Source organism: Dendrobium catenatum, unplaced genomic scaffold (assembly GCF_001605985.2).
Source record: "Dendrobium catenatum unplaced genomic scaffold, ASM160598v2 fragScaff_scaffold_1221, whole genome shotgun sequence".
Classification (NCBI taxonomy): Eukaryota; Viridiplantae; Streptophyta; class Magnoliopsida; order Asparagales; family Orchidaceae; genus Dendrobium; species Dendrobium catenatum.
In genome coordinates, this window is record NW_021319683.1 from 1286829 (window position 1) to 1302750 (window position 15922).

The window sequence follows — 15922 nt, forward strand, 5'->3', positions numbered from 1 at the left end:
CAAATCAACTCCAAAACCATCTTTGGCTCAATCCTCCACCTACTTAGGTCTAATTGACCATGTTGACTAGGACAACCCAAGTCCTCCGGATTCGATGCTGAGATCACAATACCGTCAGATAATAGAGCATATTTACATTAGACCTAAGTAGGTGGAGGATTGAGCCAAAGATGGTTTTGGAGTTGATTTGAATTTAAATGAAAATGATTTTGGTCAATTGGGTCAATCAGGTTGACCCAAGGCTTGGGTCTGGGCTCCACAGACTAGGCTAGACCCACTGAACTCAATGGAATAGGTCTTGGGGTCTGGCTTGGTCAATTTGACCAAGTCAACCCCACTTGACCTAGGGTTGGGTGAAAATCAAGGTCAACACCCATTTGCTAAATCACTCGATCCAAATCTAAAATTTTCGAGTCAGGTTCAAGTTAGAATTTCTGGTCATGTTATATATTAATACGCATACATTAAGTCATTAAATTGTAATTTATTATCTTTAAGATCAAAACTATAATATCTTATGCTTAAATTCTTATAATATAAAAAACCTAAAGAGATTAGATAACTTATAGGGGAAAAAAATCTTGAAGTAGGGGTTTAAATTTTCGATAAAATATAATTATATAAATTTTCTAATATAGATATTGATTGGTTTAAATTTTAAGTGATGACTCTACAATAATATTTTATGAAAATAAATAGGTGAGAATAAACTACTAAAAATTTAATTATGACAAGTTTTAAAACTTATATGTAGCTTTCAAGTCAAATAAAATTAAGAATATTAATTTCATTTTAATCAATTTTTTGTGAGGGTATCTTGATTCACTTTTTCTTCAATATTTTATCTTTCGTTTTCAACTAAATAAATCAAATTATTTTTAAAATAATCAAAGCAACTAATATATTTTAATGTTTTTAAAAATAAACATTACATTTCCATCACCTTTTCACCAATCATGGGCCGCCAGCCTCTAAAGCCAGTCGACACTCCCAACCATCATTAGCTACTACCTTTGGCAACCAATTCTAGCTACTACTGTTCTTCCGAAGACTACTTCAATTATTGTATGAAGATATTTAATCAATATTTAAGAAAATTAAGAATATATATCTTTGTATCAAATGTATTTTATTTTAAATAAAAAAATAAAAGTGATCCAAAACTCTCAGCGCAATAAATGAAAAAAATGGGAATTATGAAGAATTAAGAGATTGTTTGGTTGCTTGGAAAAGGAATGCAATATTGTAAAGTAAACACATTGTATTTATAATACTTTAAGGCTCGTTGGTTGTCTTCCATGATGATGGCAGCTTCAATGGCGACCTTCTTCTCCCGTTACAATGAGGATGGCTTCTCCAGGAGGGCGAAGGAGAGAAGAACACTTGTGGGAGGACAATTGGGATTTCACTCTTTTTTTGTACGAGAGAGTTGCAGTGTATTTGGAACTCGCTTGATTTTAGCGGGTTTCAAATACATGGCCGAGAGAATTTGGAATGCTTTACTTCGTTACTATAGCATTACTTTACTTCGTAACAAATGCGGAAAAATTCAAAAGCCACATATTCACATTACAGTGCACACTAAATACCCTAAACCAAACAGCCCCTTAAACGGCAAGCGTCTATAGTCATATGGGAAAAATTATTAAGTGCAGATGTCGAATGTGTCTGGATGTCAATCAGGAGCCACCACATCACCCAATACACAGTACATTACTTGACATGGCAGCTCCTAATTGACCTTCAGATACATTTAACGTCCACACATAATAATCTCTCGTCACATGGACTAAAAAATAAGCGCATGTGAATATCGACTGCCCCTTAAAAATCTTTTATTATGTCACATATAAAACTGACTTCCACATGTCTCAAAAGCCAATCGTATATAGTCGTCATCAAATGAATACAACAAAGCTACTCAATCCGAACATGTCTACAAAATTGAATAAAAGCAAATCATTTCGAATATGGACAACTAATACTTCAAATTCGTAAATAAAATAACTAAGAGAGAGATAATCAACGTTCAATACTAACCACTACAAAAAATATAGTAGTTCCTTAGCAACATATACTCATTCAATCGCGAGAGAAAATAGCTAGCAAAATAAGGTGAAAGTTAAAGTATTGCGTACTGAAGAAATTTAAGAGGATAGGAAAATGAGCTTTGCATCTTAATTTTATATGAATATTTAGTACATATAGAGAAAAAAAAGCAAGAAGTTTTTATGTAAAAAATTTGTGACATGGGCTAAAATGAGGTGACAGATAGAGGTACTGCGTACTTGATATAAAAATGAAGTGAGTGGCGGCGACTATAACTTGTGATGATAGTGGTAGCCAGAAGCGAATGAGGGTGGTGGCGGGCTACAGGCGAAGATGATGACAGCGGTGGTAGCTAGGCAACAACAACAACGAACATCAATAGCAAAGAAAGCTTACAATTTATTTTGAATTTGGTGAAAAATATGTGAGTTTTAAATACATAAAAAATGAACTGCGAATGGAATTTGAAATTAATTAAAATTTTAATCTACAATAATTTTTTCATCAAACCAACCAAAAGAATCCTAAAACTCTTGCATTTGGAATATCTTAAGACTCGTTTTTCTTCAAATCAAAAAAGCCCCTAAATCCAATCATGTTTCTTAAAATTAATTAAATCTAAACCAATTTGAATATGTAAGACCATTACTACAAATTAATAACTAAAATAATAGTAAAAGCACTAGCTGCTCTTTCGGGAGAGTTTGATGCTCTTTGCCTTCGTTTCTCAGTCGGCATCCATCTGGATTCTTTAGGGAAGTTGCCTTTCCTTCTCTTCTTGTTGTTCGTTTTTCTCCGTTGTTTTTTTTCGGGTTTGTCAGCCTCAACTTTCCTCCTCCGGGCCTTTATGACTGGAATGACTATCCGACGGGCTGCTGATCCGGGCTTTTTGAATGTTTCATTTAAAACTCGGTCGTTTGCTAATGCCCTTTCGGGTTCTTTCTAGTCGTATTGTTTCCCTGAGCTCCTTCAAGAAATTTTTTGTGGTTTACCCTCGTTGTGGATTTATGAGGATGAAATTAGAGCTCTTGTTGTGCCTTTTCAATTCGCTTTGGCCGATTTTTTCCCACGCGTCATCCGTCTCTGGACGTGATTCACAAATTATTTTTTCACTCTGAAACTAAATTATGAATTCTCTGTAATGGTGCTTAATCAGACGCATGTTATGGTTTAACTTTCTGATGATCTAGAATTTTGCTGAGTCTTTTGCCATCGTTCATATCTGGTGAATAAGTGTTTCATGAAGCTCACTAAATGGTCTCCGCTCCTGGACATCAGTTGTGAATCTTCGGTCATATCGATTTGGGTTTCATATTCTAATCTAAGACTTCATCTTTACTCTCCCCATATCTTACACATATTAGGTTCTTTGTTCGGTAGACCCTTAAAGGTTATTACTAACACTTATGTAGGATCTAGGCCATCCCTTACGCGTGTTTTGGTGGAGTTGAACATTACTAAAACTTATCCATCTCAAATTTGACTTGGGCCTGAGGTTTCTGGGTATATCCAAAAGGTGCAAAAGGAGGTATTTCCTTATTTATGCGAGTATTTTAAACGTCTTGGTCATCTTAGGAGTCACTGTGCTTTTGCTCCTCTGTCTAATTCTAATACTCTTATGGCTGGAAATGTTAAGCGTCATGCTTTGGGTGTGTCCAATTTGGTTGTTAATGAGGAGAAGGTTGGGGAGGATCCGAGTCATGTGATTACTTCGATTCTAGGGATTGTTGGTTGTGATGCTGTTCATGTGGCTTTGGCAGAGGGTCTTGTGTTTCGTATAAGGAAAATGTTATATGTGTTGGTTCTAGTGAGTGTAAGGAAGCTGCTAGTATCATTTTTTATAATGCAAGCATGATTCTAATTATGCGGGTGCCATGAGCCCTGTCTCTTGCTTAGTTAATCATATTCCCTCCCCTACTCCATCTCTCCCTATTGTTGAAGAGGAGGAAGTATTTTTTTTCTATTCGACTTTGCCTGTTTCTTCGGCTCCAAATTTTTCTGATGTCTTGGGTCATGATGGTTGTGCGGTTTTGGTCTCTACTCATGTAGAGACGGCTGGCAATGGCGATTCTATGGTCATTATGGGTGCTGAGGATTTGGTTGTCCATGGAGGGACACTTAGTGGGGATGTGATTTATCCTTCTGTTAACTTGGTTTTGCCGACCACTATTGTTGATATTCCTATTTCGGTTGTATCCAATGTGGAATTAAAAACCCATCTGGCCGCCTCAGTGAGTAAATCTTGTGTGAACCATTCAGATTGGTTAAATGTGACCGACGATGATTTTGATGAGAATGAAAATGAGTTCCAAGATCCTCATGTTAAATTCAATTCAGCAGTAGGCCATTTTGCTGATCAATCTATTTCTACTAGTGTTGGGAAAAGGTCTAAGAACAAATCAAAGAAAAAATAATGACTTGTGTTGTGCTTGTGCGGTTTTTAGTTTAGTGGTGGACTATGATGAAGGATGAAGCATTCCTGCAACCCTTGGTTGGCCTTGAGCTGGCAACCATGGTGATTTTGATGGTTGTTTTGTGGCTTATTCCGCTAATAGATGGTCATCTCTGAGCTACTTGGTGGATGCAAGAATGCTAGGCTGAGTCCTCTTATCAGCTTAACTTGGTTTTTTTGCATCGGTGGAAGTTTTAGCTTTGGGTGCGTTGCTAGCTTGATTTGGCAATTGTATCTTTCCTTTTAGTTTTAATAAAATTTGGGGCTTTCTCCCCCTTTAAAAAATAATAATAATAAACTAAAATAATAAAAAAGTAGCTAACCAATTCTATTGCAACTACTACAAAGAACATGAAGTATTTCCTTAAGAGCTTCTTTGGATCCCTTTCTACTTTTATTTTCATAAAAAATTAATTGATTTATAATTTTTAACTTTTTTTTGTTTATTTTAATAATGAATCAAATTAATTTTAAAATAATTGAAATAGTTTTTATTTATTTATTTTGGGGTTTTTATTATTTAAATTAAAATTAAACAGGGCAACCACCACCAGCCACAATGTCCGCCTGCCATCGCCTAGCTTCTATACAATATACAATTAAAAAAATATTTAAAATATCAAATATATTTTTATTTCACATTAAAATAAAAAATATCTCAAACTAGAAAGCTATACAATATTAATTTTTTAGTACAAAAATCTCTTGAACGAAAAATTTTTGTACTAAAAATCTATTTTAGAAAGCATTAAGAAAATCACTCCAAATGAAACCTTTATTATTAGCTTGGTTATTCTCTATCCATTGTGAATAGATCATCATTGTTAAAGATCAAATACAAAGTGTAAGATCACCATTTTGCTATAAATTTGTGCTTTCAAGCAATAACAAGATTTTGAGATCTTGCTTTTTGTCTGAACAAATTTTATATTTCTTTACCTAAGCTTGAAGCCCTTATCTTATTACATTGTTTTGGGTTGTACTAATTTATGTTAAAAGAGTACTTAGGTTGCATGGAACTTCTCCAATCGCTGAGAAGTGAAGTTTGCAAGATAAATTTCAAAGTAGTTGAATCTTAATATAAGTGTTGGCAAGATATATATGGACATAACGACAAGGATGACTATAATGTTTAGATATTTTATAATACAAAATGAGTTGCTTCGTCTCATGCATTTCAGCTCCCTCAATATTTTTTAACCTTAGTTTTCTATGACATCATTGGAAAGATAACTTCTCTAGAGCTATCTATCTATTTTTTTGGATGTCTATCTGTTTCTTTTTGTGCAGGTTATTCCTTTTCGTAGGGATCGGTTGCCGCTTCAAATTTCTCATCTTAGCGATCTCCTTTTGGGTGATGACTCTTGGCCTCCCAATATACTAATAAATCAGGTTTTTGCGTCACTTTTTATGGCCTATTGCAGCGGTTTAAATACCTGCTAATTTATTTGCAACGGTTTAGGAACCGCTACACACCCGATGTATTTACATTCATTGGAAAGGCTTTAGCAGCGGTTTCACAAATGCTATTATAGGAAAGATTTAACAGCACTTTTAGCATGAGTTAAAACCGCTACTAAAGAGTAGCACAGATTAAAAAATATATAATGCCAAAAATTTAAATTTTGTGATCAAATTATAAATTTTCATAAAATAATATAGAAATATAAATTTAGTGATTATAAACAACATATTAATGGGCAATTAATCGAGACCGAAGATTGTAAAACTAACAAACAAATCGAGAGCCATGTAAACTAATAATTTGAGAAAACACAATCAAATTGAGATACCAAAAACATGTAATATAGATTACATGATGCCTAAATACTATCAAATTAAAGCAATATCGGCAAAATCCTTCTTTTGACGCAAATTGAATTTTTAGTAGTGTTGATATAAAACAAATCCAAATCAAAATCTCAACATTTTCTTTTGCAACTTTTTTTTTTAAACCTAACACCCACATTTCTTTGGCAGAAGAATATCATCCATTTCTTTCGCAAAAGATACACTATAGTTTATTATACCTGATAGATTTTATCTCTTCCATTTGTTTTGGCCTCAATGCTAGTTGGTGAGATCAACTGAATAGCATGCCTGAATAAGCAATATATGATATATTCCATTTGTTTTGGCCTCAATGCTAGCTGGTGAGAACTGATCATTGCCTGCCTAATAAAAAAAACAAAAATATTATTATGGAAGAAAATCAAAGGTAATGTCGGAGTGGTGGACGGCCGATGTTGATCCCCTTGATCATAGACCGTTTCTTGAACATTTGAATATCTTAATGATATCAGAATTTGGCGATCTTGGGCACGTTGGATTCATCTCGTTGAACCGCTTGATTCGACTATAAGCATGTCATGTTTGGAAGTCATTTGGTCATCCAATTTATGGCTTGAACTTTCCAAATGTGCTCAAGGTCTTTGATTTGGACCAATTTGGGCTAGGATTGAGTCGGATTTGGTGTCGTTGGGTTTGCATTTTTCGAGACGTTTAGTTCGACTATAAGTTTGCTGAAATTGGAGTTCGAATGGTCCCAAATTTAATTTCGGAAGTTTCCAACTTAATTTTAGCAAGGTAATGTTACAAAATAAACTAATTTGTTTGTAAACATAAATGAATAAACAAGTCAAAATGTTTATTTTATGAACTTTTAACATTTTATCTAAACAAATTTATTCAATTATGTAAATAAACAAATATAAACAATTATTAAGTTATTCATCAAATACAATTATTCAGTTAGACCCCTAATTCCCTCATAATTTTCATTTTATTCATTCCAAAGCCTTCAAAGCATTTAAAATGCAATTATAATTAATTCACTAATTTTAATATATTTATTTATATTATCATCAAATTGATAATGATTTTATTACTATTTAAAATAGTTTTTTAGTTAAAAAAATATAATTTTTGTACTAAAAATTTATTTTAAGAAGTACTAAAAAAATTATCTCAAACAAAACCTAATAACAACAAACTATACATTTTAAAATTTTGAAATCATTGTACAAAAAGTTAGCAATTTACTCATGAAAACTATATAAACGATCATCATGCACTGATTTACAATCAAATTTCTTAATCACATAAACTACCAAACAGTATAACGTGCAAGCTAAGTTACTTTCAGAAACATCCAGTCAACAATTAGCACTGCAATTACGGTCCGTTTATAAGCTTCTTTTAACTATATGCTAATCATTCCTTTTCCTCCACACAACGTAGTAAGCTATTTTAATCCCCTTCAAATACATTTAAAATATTTTTTTTGTTTTTATTTGCATAACAAAACTTCAAATGAAATATTTTAAACAAGAATTTATATTAGAATTGCAGCATTGCTCGTTATTAATTTCTCATCTTTCAAACATTTACAAAACGACAATGCCAGTAGATAGCCGGAGCTCCCTCCCCGCCCTCCTAGTTGCTCTCTTCTGCATGATACTCGCCGCTATGCTTATAACCATCTATCACTGGGTGGCCATCAACTGGGGATTCTACAGCCGCCGGAACACCTCTGGAAGCCGGCAGCCGGAAGACGTAGTTGTCGACGTCGAGGCTTCGGCGTCGTCGTTGCCTGTTCTTTCGGCGCAAATCTATCGAAAGGACGTGCAAGTGGTTTCTGGAGGCGGCGATGGCGATGAGGAGAGAATGTGTCCGGTGTGCTTGGTGGAGTTTAACGACGGCGATGGGGTACGGAAGCTGCCGGAATGCATGCATTGCTTTCACGTGCAGTGTATTGACAAGTGGCTTCTATTGCATTCTAGTTGTCCTGTTTGTCGAGCTGAGGTAAGGAAGTGATACTGGGAGGGACGGTGGGTTGCCGGAGGTTGAGATGAAGGTTTTTCCTGTGTCAGTGATTACTGCCGTAGAGAGAGCACTCGTGTAGGGCTGCTTCATTTTTTTTTTTTTTTTTTTTTTTTTTTTTTTTTTTGTGCAACAGCTTTGTACAACTCTTTAAAAAAAATGCTTTATACATCAGCTTTATAAATCAATAAAAAGCTATTCCAAACGGAATCTAAATCAAGTCAACTAAAGAAGTAATTCAGACCATCTTCAGCCATTCGGCAAATAACCGAATGGAGGCCCTCAAACGTCGCAACCGAATGCATTTTTCTCAGGCATTTGTTTGTTGATGAACAGTGTGACGCCAATACTGGCGTCGCACTATTCACCCGCTAAATTTTTTTGTGTCAACGGGATTTACCCGCGAAATGGAGAACGATGGTTACGACAAGACAAGCCCGCAAATTGGAGTTCGATTAATTGAACAGAATTGCCGCATTTTAAAGTTTTGCTATACTTTGCCGTGAAAAATGAGGTTTTCAGTTGGAGATGCCCTCAATAATATTTCTCTGAATTTGCTGAAGGAAAAACCTATCCCGCAGAGAACTCTTTAAATGAAATCGTTAAGGCTGTTCACCTTATTACAATGAATTTATTAATTGAACTAGCACAAGCATAAAAAGCTACTTACCAGCTCAAAACGAACTCACCAAAGACTTCATCAAAGAAGGCTCGATGAAGTCTCATTCTCAAAAATAATTTCATATTCATTTCAAGAGCTTATTGTGAGTTTCCTACTTAATTTGATAGTTATAAGTTAGTTAGGTATATTCATTTTATAAATAATAATTGTTAAGCTTTAGTACATAGTTTTACTTTTATGTATAAGTCAATCTTGTGGCACTAATTAATCTCGACCTAAACCTATTAATAAAGCGTTAGAGGATGACTCTGACACTATGTCATATCTTATCATTAATTTGTGCTTAATTTCTAATAACTATCAAATGAAACTTAAAGACTGCTGCATATTTATGCTCCATTTCTCTCTACCAAACTTAGTTCATACTTATTAGTATAATAGTTTTTTTGGTTAAAAATCACAAAGAGGCCTACACGTTACATAATTAAAAAGTTGCAAATTCTTAGAGGGTTAGAAGCTCTGTAAAAGTACATCAATTGAAGTAAAACTTAATGAGTCTGAGATCCTATCTATTACATTACAAAAAGAAAAGACCATATAATCAAGAAAAGGAAGCAAACCCAAGAAGCAAAACCAAGTAAAACAGTCACGACGAACAACACCAACAACTCCAGCATGGCCTCTAGCCAAGCTCAACAACACAAGCACCCAAATATCTATATCAAGTTAAGAAGCTCTAAAGCAAACAAGAGACCAAAATAAAAAGGGACTTCACCCATAGCAGGAAAGCAACACAACACCAACACCAATAACCCAACAGAAACCATAGCCCCCAGAGGACAAGAAAATAACATCAAAGCCACACAACCAACATAACATCAAAGCAACCGATCTAATAAAACCCAAAAACAAGACAAGCATCTCCAGAACAGAAAAAAAAAACACATACATAACCAGAAACAGGCCCAACTAACACTAATTGACATAATTGGATCTAGCGGATTTTCCACTAGAATACGTGAACTTGTAATTCTTTCATTTATTTTTCTTGCCTTTCCTATCAGAACTCATAAAGAAATTCTCATTCATCACCTGAACCACATTTAAATCGCTATCCTCAAAGAAACCGTTAAAGAGGCCGGTCACCATTGGACCCCCAAGCTCACAGTTTTCTTCAGTATTACAAACTATCCGGTCAGAGTTTTTCATCTATCTTTTTAAACATTCTAGCTAACATTACTAGCCAGGCCTGAGAAAAGAAAGAAGTTGCAGGCGGAGGTTAGAAGAAAAAGCCTACTAGTTCCCGCAAAGACTTCTTAAGAAGTTCTTATTTCTCCTCACTTTTCTATTCAACGATAAGGACAAATCTTAAAGTTGCTTGACTAATGATTTCCTGAACCACCCAAACGAGAGAAATCATTTCTTAGCTTTCTCTCGTGTATCAAAGAGCAATTACATAAATGTAAAAACTATGGGGCCTTCCTTCCATTCTTGCCCACATGAACGTAACTAATAAGCCAAGTACCCGGAAACTGATATAGTAATAATTTATCCAAATTAAAATCATAACTGCAACACCTCTATAGATAACTAACTGCAGCACAGAGAAGTAACTATCAAAATTTTTTATTCAGAATCGTGAACTCTTTAGCTTCTAAAATATGAATCTATAGCTCTTCATCTAATAACAGAGCGTAAAGATAACTCAAATCTGCAGCTAATCTGATGTCAATATTATATTAAATAAACGGATTTACATACATATATCAGAGAGTTCTTAATAGCTACATATCTAACACTTAAATTTTTATATCTATTTATATAATATTTTAGTTCTCCAGCTATATTAATATGTGCATAAAAAATTCTTTTGTCATATATGTAAATAATTAATATAAAATATATATATTCATCACACCAAGCAGAACAGTAATCAGCAACTTAACCCATCCTCCACGTACGCCATCAACATATACTCGACATACCAAAAGCCAAAAAAAAAAATTTATAAAAAAAAAAAAAGCAATGGTAACCTTACTAATTGCCGGTTCTCACAATATGACCAAACCAACATAACCTTCCAAACTGCTTGTCAAGCAAACCCATCTAGATATCTCATCTCATATATAATCTTTACATCCCTCTCATAATTTCTTCCACCATGTAAACGGAAGCCACAATGGCATTTCCTTCCCCTCCGTCAAAGTCTTCCCCCACCTTTAACAGTTACTTCCTCCTTATCATAGTCAGCTTTGTCTTGGTAGCCATTGCCATCACCCTACTCTTAAACTCCTATAGATGCCTGCAAATGGAGTCCTTTTTGCAATGTTTCAGAAGATGCTGGATCAAAAAAGAGCCAAAAGCTGTAGAAATCATACCAGTTTGCAGGTATAAGGAAGAGCAATCATTCAGTACTGAGTGTTCAGTTTGCCTTACGGCGTTCCAGGAAGGAGAGAAAGTGCGGCAGCTGCCGGCATGTAGGCATTCCTTTCACGCTCCTTGTGTGGATATGTGGCTATATTCTCATTCGAGCTGCCCTTCATGCCGGGCACTGGTGCCGCAGGCAACAATGGAGGATTCAAGACAGCAGAGGTTGGAGAATAGGGAGGTGGCTGTCGCTATTGTGTCTGCATTGTGAATATTTGAGTGGATGTGTTGTGTGATGAATAGAATTGGGTGTTAAGGGGAAGACAAGATTTGGATGAGAATATGTTGAGCTGAATTTAGCTAAGGATGCAAGGCACTTATTTTTTAATTGAGAGGATTTCTTTGAGTTGCAAGGATTTCTTTTTTATTTTCTAAGAGAACAATATTCAAGGCATTTATAGATTGTTATTTTCTTTCAGATTAGAAATGTAATCATGAAAAATAGCAAGAATTGTCTTGAAGATCAAGAAAAAGAAGTGTCTTGTATGTTGAGCTGAAAGGAATATCCTGAGCCAGTATGTGATACGAATAAAGAAGGGTTCTTACATGAATTTGAGACTTTTTGATTAGTATAGTTAAAATTCTCAACTAACGGATTAAAATGAGCTGCTTAACAACCCAGGATTTCAAATTGGAATCCATAGTTTATTTTTATGTAACAACTCAGTATTTCTTTAGTCACAGCTAGACCGGCATTCAGTGTAGGCAGAAAAATATCGAAGGTCAACCAGAATGCATGAAGTATTTCTATTCCAACAAAGGTAAAGTTTGAGATTAAAAAATTCTTTTTTTTTTTTTTTGCTTTAGGGATTTCAATAATACATTGCAGGCTGTTTATAGTATCTGAATTAAAATTTTATTTGAGACGGTTTTTTTATTGCTTTTTAAAACAACTTTTTAATAAAAAAAAATTAAAAATTTTAACTAAAAAACGGTTTTAAGAAAAATTAAAAATCCGTCCCAAAATGAAGCCTAAAGCTGTCTCTTCACTATCAAATTAAAGAAACTTAAGTGGCAATTTTTTTATCATCTAGTACATGTATCGTATAGCCAAGTAAGCTTTATCAGCATTAAACTAGTTCTATTTAATTGCTTCAAGAGCTTTAAGGTAAACAATGCGTTCGTCTACGGCTATATATATTTATCTCACTTAAGCTTAATTTTATATTATTCTTGCAATCATCAAAATATTAACCTTTATAAACTTATATAAATGATATATATTCCATGGTTGTCTTCAACCTCAGTTAACCCTTGTGGTGAATCTCCTTCCACTGATTATGAATTTCTATTTCTAATGGTATCCGCTAGAGAGGATGCTAAAGACTTAAATGAGCTAACAAATAAGATCATGACTCAATGCTATGAACATTATTAAACACTAGAGCATGAAAAGTTGCTAGCAATTATATTCAAAGGCATTTGGTGAATTTATTATTACCAGACAAGGTTGGATGTTAGTGCATAAGAGATTTGTCGAGACAAACTCACCATTTAGTTGACGTTCATAACATTCAAATGAGATTTCACAAGATTCTAGGCATATCGGTTGATCAGTATCCAAAAGTTCAAAAGAATTATAATATTTAAAAGAGATTTTGACATTTTATAGAATACAATAGAGAAAAATGAATCATGTTGTCGATCCCAACTAATGGGATAAAGGCTTCTTGTTATTTTTGTTAGCATCAAAATATAAAGGATGACTTTGTTGTTGTTGTTGTTAGCCAACCCCCCCGGCTATTTTCGGACGAAAAATTGACGTCAGAAATTGACGTTTTTACTGTAGTGTTAATTTATGATTTAGATTTTGTTTGTGACATCTTTTTTACTACTTTTAAAGCAAATTTTTAGTACAAAAATTTTTTAACAAGAAATTTGCTAACTAAAAAATTATTTTAGATATATAGCATTAAAAAAGCTGTCTTAAACAAAGTCTTAGACTATTATATTTATCATTGAAGGGATAATTTTTAATAGATATTATTGACTAGTTTGAAGTTGTTGCGAAATCTTTCCTTGGACATCTCATGGGCATTATTTACAATCTTTTGTAAAAACTTCAATAATACTTTGAGGAGAATGACTGCACCATATGTCGAACTATGTATGATAAAATGTATCGGGCTAACAACATTGACGATTACAAAACTTTTGATCATTGCATAGAAGATAAGCAAGTTAAAAAATGAAACATGCAGCTCATGTCGATCTATTGGTTGAGAGCTTTGGCTATCTATTGAGAGGTCTTGGATTCAAAACTTATGCATGTGATCTTTGTGAGAGTTTGACTTAATTGACTCAAAAAAATAAAAATAAAAATAAAAGATGAAACCTATGCATGGCTGATGGATCATGATGTCATAAATGATCCTTTTATCTTAGGAAGCAAATTTCCCTTATGGGTGGCTCTATAAAAGTGTCAGAATGTTTTAATGCCTTGGTGGTTCACCATCTACATATATAACACGATCAAGATTATTACTAACACGATGTGAGAATGTTCAATGAAAAGACTTTAGCTCTAACTAATAAAATGAGTGAAATAATATTTTAAATCTTTGAATTTATGAGAAGAAAGGGAGTCAACTGAGGGTCTAAATTTTAAACTACTCAAAATTGAAAATAAGACTAGATTATTTGAATGTGGTGGTTGAGGAGAAAAAAAAAATTTATTCAATTAAATCTAAACAGGGAACTGCATATGTTTGATGAAGGCTTCGTTTGGACTTATCAGGAATGTTATTCCTTCTTTTATTCTTTGTTTTTTATGACTGGATAGAAATAATTCCCGTTTCAACGGGATGGTTATGAATCATAATAGAATTATCCAGAGAATTAAAGATAAGATTGTGGCCATGTTCTCGGCTAAGTTATTGTCAGTTAAGAATTTTAAAATTTTGGGCAATGATGCGGCTAATTTGGGTATTGATTTGGTTGGGGATGGTATCATCAATGCCCCTAAATATATCTCTTGGAGGAAACCTCTGGTTAATTTTCTTAAGCTTAACGTGGATGTTGTTAGTATTAATACTAGGGTGGGTGGTGGTGGTATCATCAGAGATTCTAATGGTAAAGGCATTATGGGTTTTGGTGGTCCCTTTTACAACTCTGCTGTTAATGAGGCATCATCTTTACGATCTTATATGGGTTAAAACTTTGGTTTTCTCTTCATTTCATGAATATTGTGCTTGAGCTGGGCTCTCGCTGTTACTATCAGGTTTCTTCCTTGAGGCAGGATTTGGTTTCTCTTGCTGCGCCACTACATGAAAATAGGTCAATTCCGACAGAATTTTCGGCGAAAAAAAAAATTTATCACAAATTCCTATGGATTAACTGCGAAGCATTTCCGACAGATTTTCTGATGTTACTCCGACTGATTTTCTTATTCATTTTTTGGTGAATTTATTTCCGACGAAATTTCAGACCAAAATTATTATTTTTCTAAACATGACTATAATTAATTATTTTGCTAAATTAAGTTAAATAATTTATTATCAAATAAAATTATTTAAATTAGATATTATAAAATTAATTAAAGAATAATTAATAAGTAATTATTAAATTAAATAAAATTAAATATTGTTAACTCTTCCACCAGTTTTATGCTTTTTTTTCTTTTTTATTTATGGAGCAAAATAGTTCGCTGGAAACTATAACAGTGGAATAATTCCGCCGGAAGTCCGCCGGAAATATTTCTGGTGGCCTATTTGTGACGGTATAACTTTTACGACACACGCCTTACCATCGACAAAAATCCGATGGAAATTCGCCAGAAATTCTAATTTTTTATGGATTTTGGGCATTTTTCGATGAATTTGGTCCGCCTGTAACATGCGATTTTCCTTTAGTGTGCTTTGTTTTTACATGAGGAGGGATATTAATCATTAATTGACTATGTTCAATTGCTCCTTTTCTGTTATTCAGGGGGTTGATAATATGTGTGCTTGTACCATTGCCAACTGGGGGTTGGAATTGGATTCCTGCGAGGATATTCATGTTTCTAATTTTCCTCTTCATATTAGAGGCCTCTTAAGTTTGGTTGATATTAGTTTTCCTTATGTTATTCCTTAATGCTTTTTGGGTTGTCTCCTGTTGGTTGTTGTCTAGGGGTTGTGGTTTTTTTATTTCCTTTTTGGTTGGTTGGTTTGGGATGGTTTTTGTCCTAGAGGGCTATTCTTTGGTTTGTCCCTGTTATGGTTGGGAGGGTGCTATCTGTTTTTGGGTGGTTTTCTTTTGGCTGTTTTGGCAGGTGCATGCTTGTGGATTGTGGTTGCTCAGAGGTGGTTCTCTGACGTTCTTTTTATGGTTTCCTAGGGGTTTCACATTGGTTTCCGTTGGTTTGGTGATGTTTCTTGTTGTTGTCTCTCGGTTAGCTGGTGGTTTAGGCTGAACCTCTCGGGGTGCTGCTATTTTAGTGGCGGGAGGGGGTTCTTCAGTAGGATGTTTTCTGTGATCTGGCTGAGGGTTTTTTGCCTGTGTTGCTTAGTTAGGTACTGGTTTGCTTCTAGTGCTTTTAGCCTTTGGTTAGTGTATTTTTGTTTCTTTGG

At 34.2% G+C, this 15922-nt stretch overlaps 2 protein-coding genes across 2 annotated transcripts; both read left to right on the forward strand.

Annotated features, from left to right (window-relative positions):
- The first annotated feature begins 7900 nt into the window (after positions 1 to 7900).
- On the forward strand, positions 7901 to 8698 carry LOC110108424 (RING-H2 finger protein ATL79-like). The gene is made up of 2 exons (XM_020839055.1): positions 7901 to 8305; positions 8660 to 8698. Exons 1-2 carry the CDS (start codon positions 7901 to 7903, stop codon positions 8696 to 8698), a joined length of 444 nt encoding a protein of 147 aa, XP_020694714.1.
- Positions 8699 to 11124: 2426 nt separating this feature from the next.
- LOC110108426 (RING-H2 finger protein ATL73-like) lies at positions 11125 to 11583 on the forward strand. Its single transcript, XM_020839056.1, has one exon. The coding sequence runs from the start codon at positions 11125 to 11127 to the stop codon at positions 11581 to 11583; it is 459 nt and encodes a 152-aa protein (XP_020694715.1).
- Positions 11584 to 15922: the final 4339 nt, after the last annotated feature.